Raw genomic sequence first — 21,304 nt, 5'->3', positions numbered from 1 at the left:
AGTTTTCAACTTTATTTTTGTCGTATAACCTTTGCAATGTGCAAGCATGTGTCCTGTAAACTGAATAACACTGTGAGCTCTGCTCCTTTCTTAAGACACAACATCCCAGTCTCACCACATCCACATGCTCCATCAGTCCCCACCTCTCCCCATGGAGAGTGCTGTCCACATCCACATGCACCCTGTCCCCACCTCTCCCCGTGGAGCGTGCTGTCCTGGCATGGTGCTGCTTGTCACCCCTGAACAAATGACTGATTATACTGAAGTAAGATGTTATTCCTGTTGTTTAGCTTTTTCTTTTTTTCTCTTCTTAAGAAACTTTCCTACTTCAAGACCATAAAGACACAACCTTTATTTTCTTCCATATTTATTCTTTCTGACACCCACGTGTTGTTGTGTGCAGTATTTTGTGCATAATAGCTTTTTCTCATTACACGTGTGCCTGTGATCGATCCACTCGGAACTGAGTTGTAATGTGTGGTGTGAAGTGAGGATCTGCTGTGTCAGTTTATGTGACTAGTCCTCCGGCACTGTTTACCAGTGACCCTTTCCCTCTCTCTGCTTTTGTCTCCAGATATGTGGGCATTCAGTGTCTAGAGATAAGAACTCGTAAAGTAAACATGTTCATTTAAAAACGCATGGTTTTTAAATGGTCGATTTTAAGGTTTATATATTTCTACTAGATTTTATTTGTCCAGGATAGAATTTCTTTAAACTATTATTATGATAAGCTGGTTTGTTTAAATTAAATGATAATATACCTTCCTAGTAAGAATTATTAACTTGAGATGTTTTAAAGAATTATATTTTTACTTAGGTAAGTATAAATTCTTAATAAATAAACTAAAACTTTTATGATTTCATTTTTAAAGGTTTTATTGATATACTAATTTTATTTTTATTATTTTAGGTTCGACCTTTAAACACTGAGGGATCATTAAATCTTTTAGGGTTGGAGACTATTAGATTAATATATTTCAAAAATAAGATGGCAGGTAAGAAAATATATTAATAGGATCAATTCAGTGGAAATATTACATCAGTCTAAGCAAGGCATTTGGATATGAAATGCCCCAGCCCAGATTTGGCTTAGGCATATCTCACTCTGGGGTGTGTGGTGCCCACTTTCAAACTCTGGCAAGACAATAAAGACAAGGTGTGAACAAACAATCCTGCATAAGCCTGTATGACTTATATAAGCAAAGTGTTTGAATCTGACACACATCCTTTTCCTGTGGAGCACCTGGTAAGTAGAGAAGATAGGGCTGGACATGTTCTCTGTGCCTGCAATACCATAGAACCTAGTCAGGAGGTCCTAAATTATGGACACTTGTCCAGAGTTCCAGTTGGGGACTTCAGGAATCCATCTCCAGCTATTGCACAGCACCTCTGAAGTACTGAAAACAGTGTGGGAAGAGGCATGTAAGAGCATAGGAGTGAATCCCCAGAAGAAGGACTGAGGAATCCATAGACTATCATATGGGAGAAAATAATGTGTGGACAGTGGGATGGGGCATGTTTTCAAGAGTGAAATAGATGGGGCTGGAGAGATGGCTCGGCAGTGCAGAGGGCAGACTGCTTTCCAGAGGACTGGAGCCACTGAAACCACACTCTGCAGGAGAAACAAATCAGTGTGAAGATGCTGGGGAGAAGTGACTGGTCAGCCATGACACCAAGACAGCAGTAGTTTCCTTTTAGCAAAACTGTAGCATCTTGTATTTATGATTAAAAGTGATAATGTGTTTTGTAAACTATGCCTAATTTCAGTATATATCTTTTTGCATATCCCACTGAAAATTATTGCTTGCTTTCTAATTTTTAATGTATAACTCTTAATTATCACAGTTGTTCATATTATTTAATCAATTACAGTGTCTTAGAGATTAATGGATATGAAGAATTTTAACAGTTTAAACAATGTCATTATTTTCTTTCTCACAGAAGGGGATGAACTTGTAGTTCCTGAAACATCAGATAATAGTCGAAAACAAATGGTTAGAAATATCAACAACAAGCGGCGTTACTCCTTCAGAGTCCCAGAGGAGGAGAGGATGCAGCAGAGGAGGTATGTATTAACTGGTGCCCAGCATTCCTCTGTGTTGCCAGCATCTGTTCATGCTGACAGCATCTGTCCATGTTGCCATCACCCAGAGGACAAGCTAGAAACAATTTAGAAGAAAGATGTGGTATACGAAAATTTGTCACTCAGCTGTGGTCCAAAATTGTAGGGTCGGGGTGGCTTGTTGGCAGAGTATTTACCAAGCATGAGTAATGTTCAGGAGTCTATCTCCAACTCCAGGGGGATTCTGCACTAATGAGTAGCATCACTCAGGGCCATTTAATTAATACTGTCGAAGTTATAAGAATACAGTAGATAAAGTACCAAATTTCACTCATTTCTGTATGTATATGGAAGAGTTACCATTTCTGGCATGTGTAACTCTGTAATGTAAGTCATCTGTGCATATAGTAAATTTGTATATGTTTAAGAAGTACAGAAGCCGGGCATGGTGTCCCATGCCTGTAATCTTAGCATTCAAAAGGCTACGGCAGAAAAGTCACCTTGAGCTTGAGGCCAGTGTGTCCTGAGCTAAAGGGTAAGATCCTTTTTGAAAAAAAGGAAATTAAGAGAAAGGAAAAAAAAAAAATCAGATTAACTCTGTTCCCCATGAGCAAGTGAATGTAGCTATATTTAAAACCATTTCTAAAATGTTATCTATTTTAAAAGATGCACATATAATATTCAATAGTATCTGCAAAGTAGTACAGGAGTTCTTTGATGCATGTTAAAGGAACCCTTTTCAGCGAGGGGTGGAGCTCAGTACAGAACTTGATACATGTGTGTGTCTCTGGCTTTTATCCCCAGCACTGAACAAATTAAACAAACAAATAAAACCCTAAATCTTAAGATCTTCTTATTTAAAATGTAAAATACAAAGCAGTCTAAGGAATTGAACTATTAATATATTCTGTTACTCTAATTATATCTTTACTTTTATAAAACAAAGTATGCTTAATTTTTTAAGTTAACTTGATTAAATGTGGGAAAACTGTCTAAACAGGTGTTCTACCTTACAGGGAGATGCTACGAGATCCAGAAATGAGAAATAAATTAATTTCTAACCCAACTAATTTTAACCACATAGCACACATGGGTCCTGGAGATGGAATACAGATCCTAAAAGACCTGCCCATGGTAAGAGGCGTGAGGAGTGGTGTGAATATGAATGGGGTGAGGAGTCAGCGGCAGGTGCATGGGGGAATATGTGCACACAGGCTTACATACATGCACAGCCTCACAGACTGTGTCACACAGTGAGGACATGTTCTTTCTGTACGCCACAGTATGTTTAAGATGCATGGTGGTGTACCTGAGAGGAGAAACTTACAGTTCAGAAATCTATTAAAACCAGAACAAAAGTTCTTTAATTGTTCCCTACCCTAGAAAAGGTTCCCGTTTTGCTAATACGTTTGCTGTTAGTGGAAGAAGCAGCCATATTTGAAAAGGTTCTGTAACAAGTCTCAGAAGCAGTTACCCAAACTTTCAAGATTTCACTCACTTCAGCACAGATATTCCATGTTTCTCTACAGAAGTCCACACGGGCTTCATCGTTCATAGTCACACCTCTCAGCTAACTGTGAAATTAAAGCTTGTTCCTTTGCTCAAATCCAAGCATGTTTCCTGGACAATTATACATAAAAAGAAGTATAACATAGGAAGATTGTTGTATTTTAACAACATGAAGATTGCATCCACAGACCCATTATGCTGAGGTTAAAATTACTAGTGGAATTAGCAAATTACCCAGGCCCTGTTTGCCCTTAAAATGTCAGTGTCACACACTTCTAGCCAACTACTTAAATGACATATGATCCTTTGATCAGTGGGGATAGCAGCTAAATTGGGCAAGGAATTTTAAGAATAATTCCTATCTTACATCAGTTTCAGAGATGAGTGTGAATATTGATCCTATTCTCTTCCTAAGGACATCTGTCTTAATCTCATTAGCAACCTCAGTGAGAAGAAAAGAGAGAAGTGATCAAATGTGATGTGTAATAAAACTGCTAGTATAAAAAGCTAGGTTTTAAAGGGAGGTTTTCATTTATTTCCTGGGCTGGGAGGGGAATGAATCTACATTCATTTCAACCAAAATACTGGGTTGTAAATATCAGTCACATGGCCATGCTTCCTTACTACCTTTCCATCTGTAAGGTGATGGTGGTGATGTGATGACAGTGGCAGCCCCAGAAATAGAAACCACTCACAGTAGTCAGTCACCCTTGGGATCTAGACTGTTATTAGCTGTGTTGGGTGAATAGAAAGTGCGCAGACAAAATCACGGTTGGTCTTTGTATAAGCCAAGCACGTGAGACAGCAGAGCTGCTGTGCATGTTGCCGTGTTGGTAAGCTGTTCTCCTCAGCTTGTATACCTGGAGTGAGAACTCGGCGGCTCCCTGCCCCACTCCTGCCATTGCTCCAGAGTCCTGACTGCTCATGCTCTGGTCTCAGCAGCACACACAGCACAGTCCTGAGAGCCAAGCCTCTGCTGTTGTCTGCTGTCTTGCTATTTCACTTTTCTGTGTGACAGTTGCAGGGCCAGGCACAAAACGCTTTAGTGGAGAGAATTTTTTGAATTATAACAAACAGTTAAATGTGACTGTATTCATAGCTTGTTTGTGAAAGACCAAGTACAATGTACTTGTTTTAATTGAACTTTTTGAACTTTTGATAGTTTTTTTTTCATAAATGTGTAGTTAGCATTATTGAGGAGTGGAAAGATAACCAACTTTAGATACATAAATATGTTGCAGAATAGCATGCCAGCTAAATCAAAGTTAGTTCAATAGTGATGAGATTTTGATAGATCCTAACCTTTAAAATTAAAGTATCTTTCACGTTTGTTGCGTTCTGGTGTACTGAGAAAATTTTTATCATATTTCTATGTAAAAGGAATTATAGACTTTTTTTAAGGAATTCTGTTGTACCCTTTACATTGTAATACTTTCCTTAAGGTGGAATAATGCCAGGACTTCCTGTTGTTCTGCTTAGGATTCCACCAGGTGAAGAGCTGTTTCTCATCGGAAGATCTGTCCAGTCTTCATGTACAATGGAGCATGGACCTGGATTCTAAATTAGCAGTTCAAATGTTGTAAAAAACCTCAAAGTATTCCCTCAGCTGTACTTCTTTTTGGTTTAAGTTTTTTATTCTTAGCTTTGTTTTTGTTTTTTGAGTCAGGGTCTTACTATGTAGCTGTGGCTAGCCTGGAACTCTCTATGAAGACCAAGCTGGCTTCAAACTCAAAGAGACCGACTGCCTCTGCCTCCAGGGTGCTGGGAACAAAGGCCCATGCCACCATGCCCAGCCTAACTGTGCTTCTTTGTCGCCTCTCTCTCTTACCACTTCAAAGAAATCTTTTGTTTGTTTTGAGACTGAGTATTCTTGGGTGGCCCTGGTTGACCTTGAATTCACTGTGTAGCCTAGGCTAACCTCAACTATGAGCCTATCTTCCTCCTGCCTCAGCCTTCTAGGTGCACCAGGTATCCATCACCAGAAAGTTATGTTTTTATTATTGTTGTTGAATTATTTTATTTATTATTTAGCAAAACAATTTCAGACTATGTTTGTCCTTCATCCCCCCAACTGGCTCCATTTATGTGACCGTCCATGCTGGCTACTGATTCTAATTAGATTGATTAGTTTTGGGCATTTGTTGTCACCGATTTTGTTAACCCCACAACCTCCTCCCCAAACCCCCACTCCTTTTCCCTGCCAATTCAGTTGTTTTTAAATGTGTCTTCTATGCCTTTCATTTTTCTTATTGTGTAAGATAAACAGTGTTATGTTATATTTCCAGTAAGATATTGTTGTGTATTTATGATGCTGTCTCCTCATCTGCACATGGAGGTATCAGAGATTTCCACATGACTTTTCTTTTCTCATGTCGCATCCAAAGGATCTGTGGATGACCTAGGTCTCTGAAGCCATGCTTTTAATCACTTGGCACATGCTTCTTGAGCACTTACTCTGTGCCCAGGACCATGTGTGTCTGAGAGCAGATGCTGTTAGACACACGGCAATGTGTAGGTCAGTTGAGTGCTCACATGTGAGAGAGCTCGTATTTCAGTGCCATGTTCTTTCCACTCAAGTGGAATGATGAATTGTCCCTCCCAAAAAGGGTGAATTACATTGATCTAGTAACATTTATAAGAGCTTTTGAGTCCCAAAGCCATGTTACCATCTGTTCAAAGAGCATACGTACCCTAGACGTTTTATATCTCATTGTATTCAAGTCACCATCACGTTCCTGTGGAATCCGTAAGACCTTAGAATGTTTTTAAAGAATCTTTGGAAAGTGTAACTGCTTCATTTGTTCCAGATCTCCTGAAATAAGATTGCTTCCACCTTAAGTCTGGAAAGGGCAGGAAAGCTTGAAAGAGTCACTTTCTTGCCTCTTGTATCAATCATTTCCATCCTAGTGAGTGGAGAGAAGATAAACAATTAATATAAAGTGATCTGTGAGGCTTAGAAGATCTACTGAATTAGTTTCCTTGAATCTTCTTTACCATTTATTTACCTGTAGTTGTTGTTGAGTGGTTGCTAGAAACACAGGAACATTTTTCTCCAACCTTATGTGAGAATAATTTGCCACTGTGGGGTTTGTCAGCATATTCCTGGCACCGTGTATTCTACCTCTTCCTGAAGTTCCAATGAACTCAGCACACTGAACTCAATAACCTCTTTAAGAAGTAATTTTTTTTTCTTCAATTGGGAGTGCAGCTCAGTGGTGAAGTTCTTCCTTGATAGTGTATGCATGGAGGGCCCGGGCTCACTCCACAACACACATAGCACCTTCCCCTCCAAAAAGATGATACTTTTGTTTCTTAAAGTCATGGATGGATGGATGGATGGATGGATGGATGGATGGATGGATGGATGGATGGACAGATGGACAAATGAATGGACAGATGGTTAAATAGAGATAGAGAGATAGAGACACATCAATATATTTTCTTTTTGGAAACAGCCTTAGAAAATACTGATTTTATTCACATTTCTAAAGTAAGAGCACTGTCACATATAGAGAAGCCTTTCTTTTAGGCTTAGATAAGTCTTGAGCATTTTTTCCAGCATCTTAGCTCACTTGGATGGTCCATACTTTATAGGAAGGCATTTTCCTCAGTACATCTTTCCATTTCCCTGGAGTGCAGGGATGGCATGTCTGTGAACACTGCTCTTCAAGATCTGAACTTTGAAAATCTCCACTATAGGAAATGGCTAACCACTAAGTGGCATTGCCCAAGTGTTCATTCCTAAGTAAATATTTATCAGGAGATATGAAGCCTTCTCTTCAGATTTTTCCCTGTAACTTCATTGTTAGATTATTTGCCTTTTAAAAAACACACCTGAACATGCAAAGGCATATTTTCCCTTGTTGAAAACAAACTTGTTCTTTGGGGTGTCTTAATGGACATGAGCTGGACTGCCAGGAATAGTGTAGCCCACAATTCTCACTGTCTGTGTTCTAGGGAGATAAGATCACTAAAAGCCCAGGCATCTCATAGGTCTGTAAATCCAGAACTGAGAACTGGTTATAGAGTCTGAGGAAATGGGTTTGTACCTTTCTAGGTAGAAACAGTGTGCGGCTCCTTGTCCTTTTAGCTGTCTCCAGCTGTTTCTGTGCTCGGTGTTTTGGGTATACCTTTGCAATGCTTTTGTTGTAGCACTTAAGAAAATCCTGAAGACTGAAAGCTCCTTGGATCTCTGGAAGCAATGCTGCTACTCACTCAACTGGTAAAATGGGACTGATGTTATCCTGAAGTGATCTTTTGAAAATCTGCTGTTTGGAGTAACTGATTATAGAATTGAACTCTCTGAGGCCCAGAAGAATTTCACTGGGCGTTCTGAGGGAGATGCTGCCTTGTCCTCTGTGTGCATGTTGTCTGGTGTCGCTCACCTGGTCCAATTATCACCACTTACACTTTTTCCTCCTTTCTTTGTCTTTGCTAGCCAGGTTTCCCTTATCCATCCCCTCATCGCTACTCCGGTCTGATCTCCTCTCCGAGCAACTTTGAGCACATCTATCACATGACTGTCAATTCTGCTGAACAGTTTCTCTCTCCTGATTCCATAAACCCTGAGCACCCCCCGTCCCTGCGCTCTGCCCCTGGTACACCACACTCCGTGACTCTGAGGGTATGAACAGCTGAGTCCGGGGCTAATCTCCACTAACCACGTGTGCATTTGCTAACCACTGAAGGGGTGCCTTGGGGGATGGTTGCCCTTTCCTCCTCCTGAGCAGCCAGCTTCAACTACCTGTTGTCTTCTCCTGTTTTTCCTCCTCTTCCTCCTTTTCTCAGCCTATCTTGTTTCTTCTTTTGAGGGAAATATGGAGGAATTCAGGGTTTCTGTATTAATCCAAAGCAACTTTAGAGTATGATCTTTGTTGGATAGTTTTCCAAGTATGTTATTTTCCATTCTGGATACCATGTTAAAACAAAAACAAACAAAACCAGACAACTGGATCTTTATTCTTTTAAAACAAACATAAAAGGGCTCCTGAATTTCTGAACTTTTTTAATAGCTCTTTACCTCATAACCACTTCAGTTCAGGGATGAGATTAAGGTCTGTGTAGACCGTATCCATAGACTTACCAAAAGTCTCCAAATTAATGGTATTAATACTGAGTAAGTAACAGGAAAAGTTCTAAAGTTAAAGTCAGTTTTTACAAATCTTTGAGTTGTTGATGTGGATTTAATTGCAACCAAGACCCAAGATAAGAAAACTTAAAAAAAGAAAAAAAAGCTGCTACCCTGAAGAAGCATGGCGCCCACTAGTCCTTCATTCACCACCCCCCAACGTTGTTCCACAGAGTATCTGTTTTATCAAGTAATGAATGCATATATGAATTTCAAGGGAAGTTAGTTTTATGAATATGAAAATATTTGGGTTATACCATGCAAACTTATTTCCTGTAATGTCCCCAAGTTAGTAAAATAGTGATATCTATTTTTAAAATTTGTAATATAGTAGTTTTCCAGTAAGAAAATTAGAGGGTTAAAAGCTTATTTTTGTACTAGCAAAATTTTTTAAATACTTTAAATTATGTTTTAAATGTCACTGACATTAAATTACAATGCTATCTGAATGTCTTACTTGACAGAATTACTGTAATAAAATCAGCCTTGGATGCTTGGCAGCAGGAAGGGGATTCCAAAGAATCCACAGTCAGTCAGGGCCTTCTGTGAGAGAACCTGCCTGCCCCAGCTGAGTTGAGTGGTGCCTTTATAAGCATAGTTTTACTGGAGAGTCCATAGAGTTGGACTTCTTGTTATAGTCTAATGAAGGTTGTATCATTTGACTAGATGATTGAGCATTTTAGTTTTCAGTCTTAGTTGCTGGTGTATTTTAGAAGCTTATCCTCAGTCGTCTGTTCTAGGCTAGGCTTATTTTAGAGCAAAGAACAGCAGCCCATCTTGGCTTTGAAGCGCAGCTTGACTCAGAATCCCTGCCTCGAAGCAGCCCCTCTTGGCAGTGCCTGCTCACGTTGCTGTGTCTCCTAAGGCTGTCCTATGTATGCAAATGCCAAGCTGCTGCCTCTGACTGTCTTGCCTTTAATTCTTTTCATTTTCTTGGATAAAATAAGGCAAAATATTTTCTTTAAACAAATAACACACAGAATTGCATGGACTTTGCAGATTTGGTATAGGAACCAAAATGGCAATGTTGAATTGGGGACCAGCTAGCCTTTAGCTTGAGGACATCTTTGGATGGCATTGTTGCTTGGATTGTCTGCTGTGAGCTTCTGTCAGAGTTGCAGATGTGTGGGAAAGCCCCGAGCTGCAGACACATCCAGAGCTGTCACCCTTTCAGGGGTGCCATAGTCAGATGGGCAGTGGGTAACTAGACAGTGGGTGTCCGGTTCTAAACCTTATTAACAACCAGAACTATCTAACCACATTCACTGCTAGATTTCCTTTTTGCTTTGTTCTTGTTTTTGCCTCATTTCATAGGTCTCGTTTGAAATTGTTTGATCTTTGGCATGTTGCAGCAGAGAGAGCTGTGTTAGCGTATGGGTCAGCTTAGTAAGAATTAGAAGAATTGGGGGCCTGCGCCATGGCTAGTGGGTAAATATGCTTGCCGCCAAGCCTGACAAATGGGTTTGATCCCCAGAACCTACAGTGAAGGAGAGCACCAACTCCCAAAAGTTATCCTCTGACCACCCTCAGCGGCATGCATATGCTTATGTGTCTGAACAATTTTTTTAAGAATTACTACCATTTATTGGTTCCCAAAAATATTATTCTTCCCAAATTATATAAAGTGGTTTCCATGTCTTTAAAACTTATACACAAACCAGTATGAACTAAAGCATAGTATCATCTATGGAGAGGATTGTAATCTGAAATTTATTAATTACCGGCTGAATTAATCTAATGCCTGAAGCAGAAAATGGGAGTTGCAGATATAATCTAGTCATCTATCCAATAAATATATTCAGTGCCTATATTATGTGCTAGAGCAGAGTATTGGTCATAATTTTAGTCAGTATAAGAAACAACATATCAACTAAGGAAACGACGATGCTGGAAACAGTCATGAGCTGTAACGCTTCCTGAGAAACCCGAGCAAGCTGGACCAGCACCCCAGGCAAGGCAGGGTAATTCAGGATGAAGGGGTGCCTTCCCAGTGTTCTGTTTTTCTATGTTTCTGGAACAGATACGAAGACATTAAATGAAATATGTAAAACATAGCCTAATGGCTCACTGTGTGTCAGAGAGAGAACACTTGCCTGGCATGTGTAAAGCCCTAAGTTTATTCCCCAGTTCCATAAATGTTAGGGAAGGAGGTTCTAAGCCATCCTTGGCTTATGTAGACTAGCCTGAGCTAAGAGAGAAATGGGAAAGAGGAGGGCAGGGAAGATGAAGGCTTGAAGCAGTTAGGCCTTTTTTCTTGCTGAAACTTAGGAAACATTGAGGTGAGCTCGATCCTCTTAACTCTGACTAACAGAAAGCCTCAGTCACGCCACTGTAGAGTAGTGCCTTTGTGGATGCATTTCTCTAGCTGACTCTCTGAACCTGCTAGAAGAAGGCCACATTTCCTGGACACCATCTAATGAAAGACTTACTGGTTTTGAAACAGTAAGGTGGGCAAACTGGTGTAGCATTTTAAAATGCCCTAGTTCACTTTGTGTTCTGTGGCACTGAGAAGGAGTGTGATAGAATGGGGGAACTCTGAAGTCTGTCTTTGAAGAAAAAGAGGGGTGCTGAGGAAATGGCTTGCTGGGTAAAAGCCTGATGTGCAGGCCTGATGAGCAGTGTCCAGACCCCCGGAACCCCGCAGACTGGCTCAAGTAGCACAAGCTTGCATGCTGTCGAGCCTTGCTAACACAGTGGGAAAGAGACTGTCACAAACCAGTGGAAAGGCAAGGACCGGTACCTAAAGGTTGTCACCTGACCTCTGTACATGAGCACGCGCATGCACATGCACACACGTGCACACTGCAAATATGTAAACATTTAAAAGAAAATGTGGCTAGGAAACAGCAAATTGTTAGTAGTGTCTGATGAGTTAACAGAATTGGCCTCTTTATGGTTCAGTGTTACTCATAGACTCCACCATCTGGGAGTATTTCCTTGACAATGAGGAAAAAGCAAACACTTTAAATGAACTAATTAGTGTTGAAAAACTGCAGGCTGGTTAATGTATTTTTCATTAGTCTTAGTGACCTTGACCATCACGGGATCTGCTGAGTGTAGGAACAAGAAAGTGTAAGTGAGATGACTCCGTGGCTAAGGAAGCCTGCCGCCAAGCCTGATGGCCTGAGTTCAATCCCCAGGACCCACATGGTGGTCGGACAACTCCACAGTATAGTCCTCTGACATCCACATACGTATTGGCATGCACGTATCTATGTGCGCGCACACACACACACACACACACACACACACACACACACACACACCACAGAGAGAGAGAAACTATCTAGAATTTGGGACCATGTCTACCAAGGAGAAAAGGCTTTGTAAATGGAGAAGGAAGTTAGTAACATGACCATGTGGTTTGCCTACTCTGAGATTTAGAAAGTATATTGGAGTGGCTGCACCCTGTGGACTCTGGTGTGCCCCTCACCCCTTCCTTGTAGCTGAAATGCTGAGTAGGACGGTGTCCACCTCTACCCCTGGCACGGGCCTCGCTGGGCTTCCAGGTGCAGCGTGAGGTTCCGTGGCCAGAGCTAGCAAGATTGTGAACAACCGGGGCATGATCATGCACCGACACCTGGTGCCATCAAGACATTTTTATCAAGGATATAATTGTAATTGACTCCTCTCTAAATGGGCTTACTTAGGTTTCTTAAGTAAATCATCTCGTCTGTAAGCAAAGATGTTTCTGTTATCTGCAAATGTCCAAGTAATTCTACACTCCGCTCTTAGCTAACTATATAACATTTTCACAACCAAAAAACTGTGTATTGGTAAGTACTCCTTGGCAAGGGTGAGATTCCTTTCATGTGAGGGCTTCAAAGTCCTGCTGGTGAGAAAGATTGGGTCCTCGTTGCTCCCTACCCTGTATCACTTCGTGTCTTGAGAATCAGAGTGAAAGGCAGAATGTCTGCACAAAACCTGTGTTTCTCTGGCTGAAGACTGTGCTTCTCTTGTGTTTTAGAACCCACGTCCTCAGGAAAGCCGGACAGTATTCAGTGGCTCCGTCAGTATTCCCTCCATCACCAAGTCCCGCCCTGAACCAGGCCGCTCCATGAGTGCCAGCAGTGGCCTGTCTGCACGTAAGTGGCCAGGTGGGAAGAAGCTTTGCTAAGTGGTCAGGGAGGAGGTGAGACCACAAAGAAAAATGTGTCGCTTGGGACAGTTGAGTTATTTGCCCAGGAGCAATTCTTAGTAGAGTTGATGGGGCCTTATCTACCTGGATGGAAACAAACACTGATGCTCACAGCAGAGTGCCTAAGTGCGCAAGAATAGGTACAATCTCAGAGTTCGTTTGGGGCTGTGGTAGTTCCGTAACAGGGCTGGCGGATGGACGGACTGTGGCATCAGCTTTGAGCGTCTATCTGGCAGACGCCATCTGTATGCTGACACCTGGGACCCCAACAAAGCCTTTCTTCACTCCCAAACCACTGACAGCCGAGAGGAGCTAACTGCACTCAATCCACTTTCCTAAGTCAAAATCTTTCAGTCAGAAAACTTCTTCATCACTCTGTGTCCTTGGATTGTCCTGATACCTTTGTTGTTTAATCAGTAAACATTGGTTTCTGGACTGTTCCGTTTCCAGGCATCCTTAGATTCAGTTGTGCTATATTTGTTATTCCAGCCTAGCAAACACCCCACAACTTAGAAACATAAGAGACTGAACAAGCTGGCTGGGACAGCACAAGGCTGGAGTAAGAGAACAGTGGGTGTCCAGTCTGGGCCGTCTCCTGAGACCCTGACAAGAAAGGTTGGGGTGGGGAAGAGAAGGGGGGGGGGGCAGGGGGGGACAGGAAGACTAGACAGACACTAATTTATTATCTCACATGGTTTCTGGGCGTCACAATAGTCTGGGCTCTTTCATAAGGCTGCAGCTGGCTCAAAGCCACTCTCCTGTGGCTGGAGAATGCAGCCCAAGCTCAACCCTGGGCTTGTAGGAGGCTATACCTCTGCATTAACTTGGTTGAAAAGCTCCCTTCTCATGAGAGTGGGCCTTGCTGTGTAGTGCCAAGTGGGTTTGACTGACTTCCTCAGAGCAGATGAAGTTCAGTCTCCAGAACCCGCATCCGGTAGCTCAGAACTCCAGCTCCAGGGCGTGCAGAGCCTCTTGCCGCCTTGGTAGCTGCATTCCTGTGTACATACCCCAAAGACTCATCTACACAATTAAAAATAAATGTAAGTAGATTTACTGTGTGTATCCCTGAGGTGGATATGAGTTCTCTGTTGTTCCTATGTGATGGTGGGATGAGGAGATGGGGGAGGGGCAGGGGTGCAGGGAGTGTACTGTACCCCCTTCTCACCCCTCCGGCTTCGTGTACCATTCTTCATGCAGTGAATGCCCAAAGAAACCGTAAGGCAGGGTGTTTTTCCCCATGCACAGGTGAGAAAAATTGAGACTGGGGAAGGCTTGTGGTCTGCTTTTCTATTCAAAGTAAACCTGACAAACAGTGACATCAACTGAACACTCAGCTAGGCATTAGGGAGATCAAGTAAAAATGACCGCCTTCCATTAGGCTGTACTCCAGGGAGACTGAGGCCCTATGTCAGATTAAAGAGTGTATTTCCAAAGGAATTTCTCTCCCGTGAGAACCAGGCAGGGCCAGTTGGTAACTGGAGGGAGGGTGACCTTGGTAACTGGAGGGAGGGACATGTGCTGTGATGTGAGGGCAGCACTGGGAAGGGGGAGCCACCAGTGGCCATCAAGATCCCTGAGTCAGGAATGTGGATCCTGTGGGTCTGGCAAGGACTGACTTCTAGAACACGTTTAGAGGCAGCACTGGTAGTCTCTGGAAGGGGTCCCCATGTGTGGTGACCCCAGGGAGGGAAGGGACTGTGGGGTTTGGGGGACAGTCTGCCGGGTGGGCTTCTGCTCAGTGCCTTTCCAGACTCTACCACAGTTGGTCCTAGCCAGACATGCAGTCACCAGGTGACATTTGTGTCAGATTCGTAATGTCAAAGGCATAAAATCAGCAAAACATTGAAACAGTCCTTCTGTAACTTAGAGTGCCCTTGGCCATTACTGACACTTGGTAAATCATTTTCTTAAGCAGAAACTAAAGCTGGTGAGGGCCGTGGAGAGCTTTGAGTGGGCGCTAACAGTGCTCCTCAGTCTCCAGAGGTCCCTTCTCCTCTCCTCTTGCTGTCAGGGATGCTGGCCGCCTTGCTGTGTGTTCCGTCTCTAAGGTGTGCTCGCAGAGAAACTCCATGGGCTGGGAAGTGCTTCCTCATGTTTCCTTTGAGAGCTTCTGACAGGCAGTGTTTGCCTGGGGATGCCTGGGTGCTGGGAATGCTGCCCATCTCCTAGGAGCCTACTGGGAGTTCCAGCGAGGCAGAGATGGCCGTCTGTTAGAAGGCGGCCCAGTATGTCTGTACATGGCATGCTGAGGGAGGCCAGGTGGACACCCCCAAGGCACTAGCAGGTAGTCCTGGAAGGATTCTGTGGGCTCCATGTGGCCTGGGGAGGAGTACTGTCCAAACAGCAGCAGCCCTACAGCCCTACAGCCAGAGGACCAGCGACAGAAACCACCTTCAGTGCTGGGCTTCCTGCCCCTAATGAGGGGTGGATGTCTTGTCCTCTTGGCAGCCTGCACACTTTACAGGAGTGGCCTCTTGCAAACACTAGCCTTTCCTAATGCTGTTCGTTAGGGTCATCAGCCCAGAACGGCAGTGCACTCAAGAGGGAGCTCTCTGGAGGAAGCTACAGCGCAAAGCGACAGCCCATGCCCTCTCCCTCAGAGGGCTCTTTATCATCCGGAGGCATGGACCAAGGAAGTGACGCCCCCGCGAGGGACTATGATGGAGAGGTAAGTGGGCTGTGGATGGCAGCGCATGTGTAAGGCCGGGGCTTGTCCAGGCTGATGAAGGTGGGGTGTGGGTACTGGGGGGTCTAGAGCAGCGAGTGTCCTCTGGGTGTCGTCTCTCAGCTGCACACTCATGCTCTGTTTTACAGGACTCTGATTCTCCAAGGCATTCCACAGCTTCCAACAGCTCCAACCTGAGCAGCCCCCCAAGCCCCGTTTCACCCCGAAAGACCAAGAGCCTCTCCCTGGAGAGCACAGACCGCGGGAGCTGGGATCCGTGAGCCCAGGACCGCGCTGTGGCCACAGGCAGGGACTCCGCACCGGACAACGTGCCTGGCAGCAGCTCGCCCTCCGCACTGCAGCAGGAAGGATCCCTCCGCAGCCAGGCCCGCTTTCCCCTCCCCCTCCAGGTAGCTTCCGTAGACAGACTGCGCAGACGCAGCGCTAAGAGTAGACGGGTTGTGTTCTTTCTCACAGTAGTCCTCAAGTAGCGCCCAGCAGCCTCCATGAGCGCCAGCCCGACTGTTGCCAGGAATAAATCCTCACGACTTCAAACAATGCATATTTTACTACAATACAGAGTTTAAATAAATACATAAATGTAGAAGTTAAATACTGAATGTATATAGTCAAAGAAGCATCTTGTGTTCGATGAAAGATGGATGCGTATATTAAGAAAGACATTTAATTTAAAGAGATGTGTTGTTCCTGTCTGTTTTTCAACCGAGTCATATACAGGGTAGAAAGGCCTCAAGTGACATTTGTGAAGAGATCAGAAGTCAGGTCCCCGTGCTATCTGTCCTCAAGTGTGGGTAGGCTGAGGTCATGGGGAGACCTAAGGAATGTTTAGAGGTTGGTGCCATTGGTGGGATCGAAATCACGCCAGGCCCGCCCACCTGCCTCCCAAGGCATTTCTTTCTCTAGTGATGGATTTGAACATGCCCCTCTTACTATATTTTGATATCTGGAACAGTTGAATGTGAAAGACAATTCTGTCATCTTCTGACCCTTCCTTCCCATCATAAAGGGCACAGGGAGAGAGTCATGGCTTCTGAAGATCATCGAATAGTTCATGTAGCTGGGTTTTTTTGTTTGTTTGTTTTTTGTTTTTTTGTTTTTTTGTCCTGGCCAAATCCTGTTCCTTCCTAGGTTGCAGGGAGTCTGTCTGGACTGGGCACAGCTCCCAGTGAGGAGCCTGTTTGGTTAGGGTAGTTGTGAACTTCCTCACACACACTCCTGGAGAAAGGGCTTCTTTCTCCTACTAAATCATGTGAAACCTCAGAAGCATGGGCTTGAACAGCCTTGACCAAATATGCCTTCCCATGTGAGGGGACCATGGAGCCTGTGCATAGGCCCAGGGGTGTGCTGGCTGCCATGGATTGTCAGCCAGCTCCCATTCTGAATATCTGCTGCTGTACTTGTCCAAGAAAGCAAGATGGAGACCAGAACTCACCTCTACCCACGTTTCACCAGCTAGGACATAGAAAAAAGATGGAAACTACAATATCCCATGCAAATAAGGAGGCCCCGCCACTCTTCATCTTCACCTCTTTTGGGTTGAAAAGCCACTATTTCTCCCCACCTTAACCACACCTAAAATAGATTTCCAAAGTTGTAACCTGCCAGGCATGCTGGCAGGCCCTCTGGGCCAGACACCCGAGGTGGGCAGAGTTCGGGGAGGGAAAGGTGATGGAAACACGTCTGGCAGGGTCTTCAACAGCAGCTTTGACACGTTCTAGATTCTCCACTGGCTCAGACATTTCGTTTGGGATGAGGATTGTGTCATGTTAATCCGAATTGTTTTGCTTTTGGAAAAGAAGTATCATAAACATTTGTGTGCATCCAAAAATAAGGGTCAGATCTTGAGTTTGGTCAGAGCCTTATTGTTGTTGTATCTGCTTGAATTTGGCACTTGGCCTGATAGAACTGGCCGCCCTCCCCTTGGTCCTTCCCTCTCCTTCCTAGGCAGAAAACCGACCAGGCTGGAGACTGACAGGATTCACCCTGAGCCTTTGGTTTGTAGCTTTGACAACCAATCGCAAATTTTTGTTACTACAGGTGCTTGTTTGTAAAAGGACCCCTTTAGAGTCAAGTCTAACCCTCTCTAAAGTTCAGCTCATTGCAGTGAGCCCCACCCGAGCTCAGCCCCACCCCCACCCCCGTCCCCTGTGGATTGGATTTCCCACTGCAGTCACAGATGCAGGCATCGTAACAGCAGCCCTGGCCCAGAGTGTGGGGCGGGGCTCTCCTGATAACCACATCTTACTTACCCCAGCCTTACATGCAGAGTGTTCCTGTCCGAAGCTGTGGAGGTGGAAGAAAGTTGGTGGACAGGCTTCCAGGGGACAGAAGATCCCTCAGAGATAACAAAGGCCAGAGAAAAGGCCTGTGGCCCTGCTTAAAATCACTCTCCCTACCCCCATGCAAGGTACTTGAAAGTGTGGAGCAGCAGGAATTGATCTCTAAATGGGGAAAAAATGGCATTCAGAGCCATTTCTGGCATAGAGTCTCTGGGTTAGTACTTGGTGCTGTGTCCAGCCTGTTTGCTATTGGCCCTTGAATTCTGGCTAACCTGTTATGTGGGTTTGGGGTAGGTATACAAATATATTACATTTTTTTTGTTTTGGTTTTTGCCAAAAATGAAAGCCTTCCTATCAATGATCGCTAAAGCAGATTTCACCTAAAATGTCTCTGTCTGTGTGCACACTCCCTGGGCTTAGCTATTTGTGTTCCTTCCCAGTGAGCATGGCTTGAAGACTGAGGGATGGCTACCAATGACCTGTTTGGCTTTCTCGAGAATTCCTATAGCCAAGCTTAAAGGGAGCATCTGAAGTCCTTGCCTTTCCCACCAGCCCTTCCTTCAGCCTCTTCTCTTTCATGTTAGACTCCTGTCATTTTGTGACGTAGTGGCCACGTTCACTTCCAAGAAAGCTAGCTGGCTTGTGTGGAACCTCAGGGATCATTAAGGAAAAGCTAGAGCAGAGGGCAGACATCTACTCCCACATGCAACAGCCCACATGCAGCCTTGGCAGTGACCATAAACTCAATTCTAGCTCAGTAGACCTAGCCGACACCCCCTGCCCCAACACGGGTGCACTTACAACAGCGTGACACCCCTGTTGCAGGTCATGCTTTTCCCAAGATCGATGGCCCTTTCCAGTCCCACCTGGCCGGCCCTGCCCCCTTCCAACCTGGTTTGGCTGCACAGCATCTCACTTCACCCTGGAGCGGCTCGTTCCTTGTTGACCGCTTGTCTTTGCAAGTCCAGCGTTCGCGTGGAGCCAGCCCTGCTGCAGTGAGTCTCCTGCAGCCCCAGCATCACATGGTCCCGTCGCAGGGACCGAGATACAACAGGGCCTACTCCAGTTTCAGGAGACTGACTGCCACAAGTCAGCCTCAATGCCACTGAAAACAAAGTGACCCACCTTTTTATTTGATAGTATATCATTTATTATATAAATTTTTAGGATTTTTCTCATTGTAATATTATTGTACAGTTTTGCATGGCCTAGGTGTAATTTTTGTTTAGACTATGATGCTGACCAACGTGTGTGTGGAAGGGAAGATACTGCTTTGGCCTCTTTTCATTTCATTTGGTTTGGTTTCATCCCTTGATGTCTTAGGGAACTTCCTGAGAGCGTGTCTGCTACCAGACTATGGATTCTTTTGCACAGAATTATTTAAGGTGGGATAGTAAAAAATGTAACAAAGACTTTCTCACCAATATTTTATGTTGGTGTCACCTAATTAACCAGACTTTGATGTACTGCAATAAAATAAGGAACTGTTAGGACTGAGTATTTTGTCTTTTCTTTTCCCGTGTAAAGAGTGTGAGGAGTTCCTGGCTCACTGGCCCCTCCTCCGGGCCTCTTCTTTACATACCCAGAGGGCACAGGTCAGTTCGCTCCTGGGGTTAGATCTGGGACTTCGTAAGTTGCCCTTGGAGCTCAGGTAGGAATAACATTCAAATCCCTGGAAGTGTTCAGCTCCCGTCCTTTACTAAGAACATCTCCTGGGTTCTGCTGGGCCACACTCCGAAGGCACTTGAGATGCAAGGTTGTCTGGAGTGAAGCTGGGAGCATCTTGATTGCTGCTGTGGTAAATGGCTACCTAGAAGCACTGGACCCCTGTTTTGGTGAGTTACAGTGATGGCACACGGATAAGTCTCTCAGGCCCCTGTAGCCACTGGGACTCTTGCAGATCCGAAGGTTACCCTGGGCCTCATAGGCAGCATCTATGGAGACAGGACTTGGCGGACTTTCCACAAAGAAATAGTCTGTGACATGGACAAGAGCATCATGTTCCAGTCAAACTTCCTAAAAGGCCCAGTGAGCCATTTGGTACCGGGGTGGTAGTCAGCCAGGCCCCAAGTCAGGACAGACATAGCATGGACTTTAAGGGGCACTGTTCCTGTCCCAAGTCCCACCTCTTAGTGCCTGCTCTTCTCTAGCCACTGAACCCAACAAGCTTGTTTTCTCTAAACTGCCTAAGAAGCCTAGTGGCTCAAATTTGTGATCTTAATTACTTGGGAGGCTAAGCAAGAGGATTACAAGTTCAAGGTCTGCCTGAGCAGCTTATTGAGAGCTTGTCTCAAAAGTGAAAGGGCTGAGGGTACAACTCAGGTGGACTACTTGCTTCACATCTGGAAGGCGTTAGGCTCAATCACCAGTGCCAGTGAAGCCCTGGCATGTCTGCCTGTGCTGCCATGTTCTATCCCCACCAAGAGCAACAGATATTCTGGAGCAGAGACCTGTATAGGTAAAGCCCACCATCCAGGTCATAAGTAGAGCCACCTCATTCCCAGGATCCACAGAACACATAGGAAATGGTAGTCCCCAACACACTTTATTAGACGTGTGATTACAAGACATATAAACAAACAGAGCCTGTGTTGATCCCCTGGGGCGGGGTAGTAACTACCTCTCTTGGAACATGCTGGAGCCCGCTGCTCCTTCAGTGACAGCCCTGCTTTGCCCTTGAAAAGGATCTGTTGTCCATGCTGAGACCCAGCTAGGGTGGCTGCCCTACTGTCCTGAGCTGCTAGTTCCAGGCCACAGGCTGGGGTGGCAAAGGGCAGGGACACAAGCTCACCTAGAAACACACAAAGCTCCATTCTACATGGCCAGCTAGCCGTCAGTCTTGCTTTGTTCTGTGTTCCTGGTGGACAGACAGACTGCCTTTTTGGCTGGACAGTGCAGAAGCAATGGCGGGTCTCCGCGCTGCTCACTTCCTCCTTGTGGAGGCTGTGGCTCCTGCTCGACACCCCCCTTCCGCCTGGCCGAGCCTGAAGGAGGGCATGGCCCATTAGCCTGGCCCACGCCCACTCTACTGCACCCCGGACTTCATCCTGCAGTAGTTGCTGTAGGCCTCCTCAAACATGGCCTTGCAGGGGAAGCAGGCCTTCAGCTTGGAGCAGATGAGGAAAGACCCGCCCATCTTGCGGTGTAGAGAGTAGGTCTCCTCGGGTGGAGGGATGAGGCGGTGCTTCAGCATGACCGGGATCAGGTTATGGATCTTTTCGGTGGTGCTCTGGGTGCCGAAGTCGAAGGGCTCTTCTGAAGCAAAGGCTTCCCCCAGGATGAGGATGGCATCGAGGTGGGCATCCTCCATGGCCTGCACCAAGAAGGGCAGAGGAGACTGGGTTAGAACTCCCAGCCCCAGGTCCTACCAGTTTCTCATCTTAGAACCAAGTTCCCAGGTCTGGAGGACACCAGAGAAGTGACAGGGTGGTTTGGTTCTATCACCAACGGTAACAGGTACGACCCCAACCCTCCAGAAGCAGGCAGACACGAGACCACTAAC

General features: G+C 44.9%; 2 protein-coding genes across 22 annotated transcripts in view; one reads left to right on the top strand and one right to left on the bottom strand.

Moving 5' to 3' along the window:
• Cdc42bpa (CDC42 binding protein kinase alpha) overlaps window positions 1-19,292 on the top strand; it is a 206,671-nt gene extending 187,379 nt beyond the window's left edge. For 13 of the 21 annotated variants that reach the window (XM_036201790.1, XM_036201799.1, XM_036201801.1 and 10 more), the window contains 7 exons: window positions 911-995; window positions 1,942-2,065; window positions 3,079-3,196; window positions 8,010-8,195; window positions 12,667-12,784; window positions 15,348-15,505; window positions 15,652-19,292. In XM_036201790.1, the coding sequence (XP_036057683.1) occupies window positions 911-995; window positions 1,942-2,065; window positions 3,079-3,196; window positions 8,010-8,195; window positions 12,667-12,784; window positions 15,348-15,505; window positions 15,652-15,783 (921 nt within the window). In that variant the 3' untranslated portion in view covers window positions 15,784-19,292. Of the gene's footprint in view, window positions 1-910; window positions 996-1,941; window positions 2,066-3,078; window positions 3,197-8,009; window positions 8,196-12,666; window positions 12,785-15,347; window positions 15,506-15,651 lie in introns of those variants that run through there. The other 8 variants (XM_036201802.1, XM_036201797.1, XM_036201812.1 and 5 more) reach the window with 2 other exon arrangements.
• A 1,036-nt stretch (window positions 19,293-20,328) lies between these two features.
• The window catches only part of Coq8a (coenzyme Q8A), a 30,789-nt gene continuing 29,813 nt past the window's right edge, over window positions 20,329-21,304 (bottom strand). Inside the window, exon 15 of the mRNA XM_036201813.1 lies at window positions 20,329-21,115. Coding sequence (XP_036057706.1) covers window positions 20,828-21,115 — 288 coding nt within the window. The 3' untranslated portion in view covers window positions 20,329-20,827. The remainder of the gene's footprint in view (window positions 21,116-21,304) is intronic.

The sequence above is a fragment of the Onychomys torridus genome, chromosome 11, assembly GCF_903995425.1.
Source record: "Onychomys torridus chromosome 11, mOncTor1.1, whole genome shotgun sequence".
In the NCBI taxonomy this organism is placed as follows: Eukaryota; Metazoa; Chordata; class Mammalia; order Rodentia; family Cricetidae; genus Onychomys; species Onychomys torridus.
The sequence above is the reverse complement of the archived record's forward strand: the minus strand, read 5'-3'. Positions and strand labels throughout refer to the sequence as shown.